Source organism: Contarinia nasturtii, unplaced genomic scaffold (assembly GCF_009176525.2).
Source record: "Contarinia nasturtii isolate CC-2019 unplaced genomic scaffold, AAFC_CNas_1.1 Cnas_scaffold_928, whole genome shotgun sequence".
Lineage (NCBI taxonomy): Eukaryota > Metazoa > Arthropoda > Insecta > Diptera > Cecidomyiidae > Contarinia > Contarinia nasturtii.
Window position 1 is genome coordinate 497,929 of NW_022198275.1, and position 9,006 is coordinate 506,934.

Sequence of the window (9,006 nt, forward strand, 5' to 3'; positions counted from 1 at the left end):
TGAATGAACATTAAATAATTAAATTATTATTATTATTATTTATAACCAAATTGACTTCATAAAAGAATGTAAAATGAAAAATGAAAAACAGAAAATATGCAAAACCGGACAAGAAAAAAAAGATGAATAAAAAAATGCATATTTTCTTGTTGATTTGAAATGCCTTGGTTCGTTCCTTGTATCGAATCAATGTGAGAGCTCACATTTGAGTGGGAGTAGGGGAAAACAACGTGAACCATAAACAGGAATAAACCAACATGTCAAACGGAAGTAGATCGGAAAGGAATATAAGAAAACAAAAAAATAGGAAAGTAAATCAGATGAAATATGCAACGATGATTTTTGTTACTCAAACTACAAAAATATAGACGCGAGTAATATATACATATATATATATATATAGAATGAATCATTTAGCTACCAACTACTACTACTGATAATAACATTTCACACAAGGTGTATGAAATTAATGATAAATAATATGGACTAAGAGTTAGACGCAAGTGTATTTATAGTTGTAATATGTATGAAAGTGGAATATTAAAGAGAAAACAAGAAAAAAGAACACACACACACACAATGAAATAACAGCAAATGAATCAGCAACAACAATAATTACGATAAAGACATAACAACAAGGAAATGTACTGTAGGATGTAAGCATACTAAAATTGTAATATGAATCATGGTGAGCGTAAATGATGTAGGAAACCCCTTTATAATGGGCAAATATAGCTTCTACATTTATATGAAGAAAATGAAAACAAAACTGAACAGAAACACATTATATTATATATATTGTTTTATTTTGATCTGCCGACAACCGTTTTGATTCTCTAAACCACCACCATCACCACCAACACACTATTATCCATCGGAAAAACATGCAACATAAAAAATATGAACACACGCATTAAATAAGATACAAATTTTTATGAAAAAAAAAATGAATAAATAAAACGAAATGAGACCTCAACCTTAAATTGCTAGTTTCGAAGCAATACGATGCAATTTCTCTCCCCCAGCCCATTTATTCAGCATATTTATGGACTAAGTACGACAGATTGGTGGAAAAAGGAAGAAAAATATCGAATAAATTTGAATTTTATTTCATTGGTCTATATTTAAGTGTGTGCTGTTGCGTTTTTCGAAAGAAACACAAAATTATGCTGTTGTTTAAAAAAAAAAAAAAAAAGAAAACAAAGAAATTTAACAAAAAACGTAGTATTTAGACGATTTTCATTTTGATTATTCCAAACAGAAATAAAGATAAATCCAATTACAAAATTTAAAGTATCCAATAGACTGGAAAATGATTTTTCCTCATTGAATTCGTTCGAAATTCAATTCTACCGTTTTTCTAACTGAATGCAGCTAATGAGATCTATTTCGCACTGTTTTGCATTAGCGTATTATAATACGTTAGAAACTATAATGGGCTGTTATCGGTTTTAAGTTCAAAATGAGCTCCATACATTCATGTATCACACCCACAACCATAGATGGAAAGATATACTATCTTTGTGCATGTTTCATATTGATATACTTTGTATATTATATGCACGCGTTAGATTCATGTGATTTTCCGGGTCATTGTACATCACGCGTCTATTATGCATATCTAAAGCAAAACTATGCGATTCAGATTCTCCAATTTCGGTTTTTCAAATCATATATATCGTCGACTAAAACAAAACACACACACACATACACTTTCGATTGGTGAACAGATTTATTTGATAGATTAAGTGATTTTGTGTTTAATTTACATTTAGTTATATGAATCAACCCGATCTTTTTTTAGAGAAATTTTCATTTGTACATGATATATGGCATTAATTTAGATAAATTTTACTGATTATTATTATGATTATTATAAAAAAACACACAACTGAATAGTAATGGAAAGAAAAACCAACTGTATTAATTTTTTGTTTTGAAAAGAATTGGTAATATTGTACGTGTATAAATTATATGAGAAATAAAACAAACTGAATTATAAGACTTGCCAGATAAATAAAAAAAATCATACAAAAAATAATCCTCGTTTTTATTTGTTTTGTACTTCATTTTTTAATCGGCTTTACCATCATCATCACGATTTAAATATTTGTAACTTTTATTCAAATACTTAAAAAAACAGTCTATTTCACTCTAATTTCACACTCTTTGCTTGCATACATGGATTAAATCGCAGAATTTAAATTGTTTGGGAGAGAAATATGAATAGGTATGCAATATGCCCTAGACTATGAATTTAATAAATATTGAAATTGAGAATATTATTAAAATTGAACGTAGGTATCCGACTTATTGATTTCTCAGAATTGAAAACGAATGCAACAATTATGATCTGAGTAAAAATAACTTCTGCTAAGTCGAATTTCTTTGAAACAGAAAAATATTGCGCCGTTTTCGTATCAATAACTCCATCGTGCATCAATCGAAGTATACATCATAAATCATACACTAACGTAATGATCCGATGATTGTTTGGCTTAATGTAAAAAAATATATGCTCATAATGTTTTCCGTTCAAATCTAACATCGAAAATGTTGACCCGAAAATCTCCCATGGCTACAAGCTGTAGACTGTGGGTCCTTCTACTTACTCTTCTTGAGTTAAGAAATCTGTGGTAGTAAGATTTATTACAGAGTTATGGAACATCTGTATTTACAAAATCAACATGAAAGACGAACAATAATAATAATAAACAAAAATAACTCTCAAATATATGTACATGGATATATCCTATAGAATGTAAAACACGAAAATTTGTTAATAAAACTCACGTATAGATTTAATATATAAAAAGCATTTTACAATTGAACAAATATTAACTTTCATTTAAAATATCATCTAGCCAATCTTGAATGTCTTCAGTTTTATTTGATTTAATCTTGGGTGGTTTGACTGGCAGTGGAGCCACACTGCTACTAGCCGATGTTGTGGGAAGAGATGCTGTATCCATAGGTTTATCACTAAGCTCTGTTTTCTGCAAAGAGTGCACCAAATCACTTTCAATTGGCGATTTTTCCACAATTTTCTTCGTCGGATTATTAATGAGTTGATTGTCTGTCGATACTTTTCGATTGCTTTCGTTCTTATCAAAGAATTTAGCTCTATGGTTCAAATTGGTGATTTCTTCATTTGTAAATATATCTTGAGACAAATCTTGCCTCTTGTAAAACGGTAATCGACTGATGCCATTCTTTAAATTCGAAATGTTCAATTTAAATAAATCCGATGCCATTGAATTCTCATCAGTTTGATTGGCATCGACAGACTGCAACCACGTTCGTTCAGCGGAAAATGTAAAATGATCACCAATTGATTTGGATGCAGATAAGAGTTGTTCAAAGTCGGCAGCAGATAATTGTCCATTGTCATCATCGTCATCGTCCCGAATATCAGCGTATCTATCCCAATTGCTTACCACATTCCGTTTTGAATACTGTTTATTGTAGTCATAATCAAGTAAAAGTGTGTCTTTACTGATCACAGCCGGCAAGTCGTATGATGATTTGGTTGCCTTCGGTTGTGGTCGCACTGTTTTCTCCTCGACGGCATTTTTTTTGGCGGGCTTTGCATTTTTCGACGAACCTCTACAAAGAAAGCAATTGATATTTCATTAAATATTCCAACTTAATCATACTTTAAACAATAAAATACTTCTTTTGCTTTTTATCCATCATTAAAACGTGAGAAAATTAACTTTAAAAAACCATATCTCGATGAAAAGTTTGTTTTGTGTATGATTTGTCATGTCCCGAAAAATTGTGCACGATTTTGTGACACTTAATGTCAAACTGAAACGGTTTAAACATCGGGCAATCCGAAATCTGATTGTCAATCTCTTCGTTGTTCATATCTGTCAACGGAAAAAACGTGTGATTCAACTAACAGAGAGTTTTTATTTTGCGTAAATATTGAAGTTGATTGTGAATTTCACAACGTTATACAATAATATGTCGGCACCTACGTGTTTAAATTGTAATGTTCGTTTTCAAAATGCTGACATTCAGCGTGAGCATTACAAAACGGATTGGCATCGATACAATTTGAAGCGACGAGTCGCTGATCTGCCACCAATTACAGCTGAAGACTTTCAAAAGCGTGTTTTGCAACAGCGTGCATCTGATGAATTGGCACAACAAGAGGTTACATTGTATTGTGGTGTGTGTCGTAAGCAATTCATATCGGAAAAATCGCATCAGAATCATTTGAATAGCAAAAAACACAAGGAAAATGTTCAAATTGCTGAAAAGAAGGGACAGAATTTGGGCGGCCAAGCCGATATTCCAATGATACAAGCACAAAAGAAAGAAGAAAATACAGTCGCTAACAAAGTCGAGGAGGATGATGATGATGATGAAGATGACATGGAAGTGGAAGAAGTCGATTCCGATGAATGGGACGATGACTTTGAAAATCCCATTGCCAACAACGATTGCATATTCTGCGGCGAACACAGTGAAGATATGGTTGAAAATGTGAAACACATGTCATCAGTGCACTCGTTCTTTATACCAGACACAGAGTTCATCACAGATTTGGACGGATTGTTGATGTATTTGGGTGAAAAAGTTGCAAGAGGTAAAATCCAATGATCATTTATTTCAATTTGATATTCAATAATAGCTTGTCCACTTTTCAGATTTTATTTGCTTATGGTGCAACGATAGAGGACGAACATTTTATTCATTGGATGCGGTTCGCAAACATATGAAAGACAAAGGACACTGTCGCATGTTGCATGAAGGTCTGGCATTAGCCGAATACGCCGATTTCTATGATTATAGTTCTAGTTATCCAGATCATGTAAGACCATAGTGATATTTCTTTTACGTCATTCTCTTCAAAAATTGAAAATTCCCTTTTTTCATGATTGATATGATGTTTATTTGACATTAATTTATATTTACAGGAAGATGGAATGGATGTTGACACTGAAGTAGCTGCAGAAGTATTGGAAGGTGACGAATATCAATTGGTATTGCCATCAGGTGCAGTGATTGGACATCGATCGTTACTGAAATACTACAAACAGCGACTGAATCCAAATCGTGCCTTAGTTCCGAAGAATAAAAAATTACACAAAGTTTTGTCCGAATATCGTGCGCTCGGTTGGACAACCACACAACAAGCGGCCGCTGCAAAGAAGGCCCGTGATATTCATCATATGAAACGACAATATCAAAAATGGAGCCAGAAATTGGGTGTCAAAGCCAACAAACTACAAAGACACTTCCGACCACAAGTCGATAAATGTTAAATTACAATTCTGTTGTTTTCTATCAATTCCCCATTAATATTAATAATGAATTATAATTATTATTGCAATCGGTAAATAAACAAACCAATGCAAATTAGTATTACGGTTTATTTAATGACACCTATTGACACACATCAAACGACTGAATGTAAGGTACAAGTGTTTTCCATGAATAATTTATGTTTTGAAAGTGGTGGGAGACATCGAACGAGGGGTGAAACCAAAAAAATATATCCATTTAATTGACATTGTCGGATTTGTTCATGAAAGACTAACTGTTGAAATTGTCACATAGTTATTTGAATGATTTTCACATAAATGTGACACCTTGCGAATGAGTCAAAGCAATTTACACGATCTTTCCATCTCATCATTACTTTCAATTATATATAGCAAAATGTGTACGACGAACATTAAAAAGTGTTGCAAAACCTTCATAAATCTACTTACGCCCCATATCCTTCAAGCGAAATTTAACTGGGTGTGTTCTTGTGTGTGTGTAATATACGCAATATTATAGTGACTCGTATGGCAACAGATGGGATTTTATTGTAACAATTTCTCATATATAATTTACGGGTCGTGTTTACTCTTGAATCGTTAATAATTCATTGTGATCGATGATTTTGAGCACTGTGCTGCAGGTTTTCAATGATTTCCGTCCGTTTTCAACCAGAAAAAGAAACGTGATATCCTGTTCACTGCTTGCAAAACTTGTGGGGACAATTCAAAATTCAACAAGAATCATTTCCGGGCTACATAATGCTTGTTATGGTGACTGTAAAACCACGCATCATATGGATTCGATGAATTGAATAGAACAGCGTGGGATTGTGAGAAACGGCGACAATTTGTACGAAAAATCAAGGTTTCTCAACAATGGCACTTGTTATATTCTATTATAATTCTTCGAGATTTTTTGTCGGTGCTTGTGACTCGAAAAAGTTCTGAATTACGTTGTTCTGAACTCAAGTTGAATTGTATATAGTTCATGCTGCATCAAAATCATGTCAGAGACGAAAAAAAAATTGCCTCTTAAATAAATTCAAAGCGAGAAAAGATAATTTAAAGCGGCAAAAAAACAACATCTTTTTACGGTTTGAGAAGCAGGATATATCATTATCATCATCCCTCGTTTACTATCCATCGATTTTGGTTGGATTCAATGTAACAAATGAGGACAATATTTTCATCTGGTATATACATATATTTTTTTTGTGTATATGTCATAGATAAACTGAGCGCTGCAAAGACATTTGTTTGCGAAAACCACCTAAAATCGCTTTACAATGTCAAACACATACACAATGACTTTGCCTTGTACCATACCATGCTCAACAAAGTTGAATCTTTTCTTTTTCATCTTTTTTCCATTTCCGTATCACATTCCCGTCCAAACAGGAGACACCGAGCAAAGAGAAGCAAAAAAAAGTTCACTGATGAAAACAAGCTTTACGATATAAAATTGTATAAAACGGCTATGAAGACTTTTCCGCTTCGCTAGGTTTACGCATTCAGAAGAGTACATTTTTATGAATGCTCAATCCACCCCTCCCCATGTAATCGAATCAAGCATACACACGCCATAAGCGAAGAAGAATCACATTTGTTTCAAAATGATACACGCAAAAAACGCAACGACATGTGAAAGAAAAAGAAGAAGAAAACTTTATCCAGATTGAAGGACCCACGCAAAAACAACGAACGTCTCAGTTAGTTGAATGAATCGGGCAAGTGAGATAGAGCTAATAAAATAGACCGGATATTGTTTGATTTCCTTTTTGACTAAAAGGAATTCACAGCAGTAGTTTTTTTCTCGTTTGGTAATTTTATTAAAAGTCCGATGCTTCGACATTATTATCTTTCGACATTTTTCCATGCGAATAAATCGAAATCACTATCGATGAACACAGTCAAACGAACAGATCGATGTGATTTACACTTGGTAAGATAGAATATGACATGGATGTGGAATGGGAAAAAGAATGCGAATTTTGTAAGCAATGTGGTTACATGCAAAGCATGAATAAATATTTTAATACAGTAAATGATTGGATTTGATGTGAATTTATTGAGATTTTGGTTTTTTGATTAAAATACATATGGCCAATCTCACCATCATTGCATGTCAACAGTTTAAGCCTTTTTTCATTTGAATAAAAAAACCGTCTTTTAGGTTGTAAAACAAAAGAAAATGACAAACAAAACCGACAAGAATCAAATCGGTTAACAGGATTTTCACATTTTTATTCAAATGGAGAATTTTTTTTTTCTATTTTAATACAAACATCCCAATCATACCAATAAAATGAAACTGTAATCGACCACATTTTTTTCTTTCTCCATCTTCATCTTGTTCCCCGTTCTCTTTGTCCGGATTTTTGCATGAAATATACGTTTGCATTGAGCTCAGTTTGTACAACAGAAGTGTTTGCAATCGTACATTTAAATTGGAAATAGAAGATCCGCAATTTAATAACATATAGCAAAATAAAAGCAAAACTGTTTTAATGAATGCAAATAAAAAGTCAAATTATGCTTTCGTTTATGTCCAAGTCATTATTGACCCAATAAAACCGGGCATAGAAAAAAGGAATGGTGCTGTTTTGATTTACAAGACGTAGATATGAACTACATATAATACGTTTATGTGAAAAACAAATTTGATGATGTACTTTGCTGCTGCTGTTGCTGGCGATAAAGAATGAGAATAGGAAAATAGGGCGAATGGAGAGCGTAAAGAGTGTACGAAAGAGATATTTAATTCGTTTTGTGAATCAAAGATCTATAACTTATTAACGCAATGCGAAGATGGCGAAATATTGAAAGAGTGCGAAAAAAGTCGTAAACACCGAAGGTTGCGACCGTAAAGATGCCTATCTTTTTACTTATTTCATTCTTATCAAAACGAAGAATAAACGAAATGTTATGCGTACCATAAAAGTTAATGTGATGTTTGTGCAACCATCGTAACTGGTTCGGTTTTCGTTTTCTTTCCGTTTGTTACTATTGTTGTTGGTGGAATATTACAAAGCAACGCAGCAAATACATCAAGAAGTAACCGTGACCACTGTACGATATCTACAACCGCACATACGTGTAAGACAAGTTCTTTCATATTTTATGTCATAAATCTTTGCGGAAGTTATTCGCTAGGTTATTCGCATTGCATTCGTTCGCAACAACATATAACTCAACATTTATCGAATATATAAAATAAGAGCAGATCGGCCGCCACCGATTGTTGATAAGGCTTCATGAGAATTGTTCCCGTTGAAGATTCACATTGGAATACCGTCATCATAGCTCAACGCATCGAAGCAAAGGAGATTGTGTTTTCTCTTGAGTTGTACGGGTAGATAATTTGATTTTCATGAAAAGCGAAATACCGATGCGAAGTGATGATGTGAATGCATATGGATATCATGTATCACATGACAGTCGTGGCATCGAAATGAAAGGGATATTGCTCGTAGATTACACGTCACGGCAGATAAAAAAGAATATGAGCAGAAGCATGTTTCTGTATATGTCCCGAATGTTATTCGTCATTGAAAAGTGTGAAGTTGAAATGAGGTAACGAGTGAGTATGAGCGTGAAAACACAACATTTCCAATATGGAACCGTCGAATCCATAAATAATAAAATCATGCCGAAGTCGAGTGATTCGTATTTATGAAATATATCACCGTGTACAAAAAAGGACCAAAAATAAAATATATTTGTCATA

General features: G+C 33.1%; 2 protein-coding genes across 2 annotated transcripts; one reads left to right on the forward strand and one right to left on the reverse strand.

Annotated features, from left to right (window-relative positions):
• Positions 1-2,775: 2,775 nt before the first annotated feature.
• On the reverse strand, positions 2,776-3,808 carry LOC116343049. Its single transcript, XM_031770929.1, has 2 exons — positions 3,674-3,808; positions 2,776-3,606 (listed from the first exon to the last, which is right to left on the reverse strand). The coding sequence occupies exons 1-2, from the start codon at positions 3,694-3,696 to the stop codon at positions 2,838-2,840; spliced, it is 792 nt and encodes a 263-aa protein (XP_031626789.1). The 5' UTR covers positions 3,697-3,808; the 3' UTR covers positions 2,776-2,837.
• Positions 3,809-3,863: 55 nt separating this feature from the next.
• LOC116343047 (zinc finger protein 622) lies at positions 3,864-5,373 on the forward strand. Its single transcript, XM_031770928.1, has 3 exons — positions 3,864-4,597; positions 4,659-4,822; positions 4,929-5,373. Exons 1-3 carry the CDS (start codon positions 3,970-3,972, stop codon positions 5,274-5,276), a joined length of 1,140 nt encoding a protein of 379 aa, XP_031626788.1. The 5' UTR covers positions 3,864-3,969; the 3' UTR covers positions 5,277-5,373.
• Positions 5,374-9,006: the final 3,633 nt, after the last annotated feature.

Bases quoted from the DNA above. Each gene is read 5' to 3' on its own strand.
- LOC116343047 (XM_031770928.1), top strand. From the start codon at position 3,970: ATGTCGGCACCTACGTGTTTAAATTGTAATGTTCGTTTTCAAAATGCT. The intron at 4,598-4,658 runs GTAAAATCCAAT...TCCACTTTTCAG, and splicing joins GGGTGAAAAAGTTGCAAGAG to ATTTTATTTGCTTATGGTGC. The intron at 4,823-4,928 runs GTAAGACCATAG...TTATATTTACAG, and splicing joins GTTCTAGTTATCCAGATCAT to GAAGATGGAATGGATGTTGA.
- LOC116343049 (XM_031770929.1), bottom strand. From the start codon at position 3,696: ATGATGGATAAAAAGCAAAAGAA. The intron at 3,607-3,673 runs GTATTTTATTGT...CTTTCTTTGTAG, and splicing joins ATGGATAAAAAGCAAAAGAA to AGGTTCGTCGAAAAATGCAA.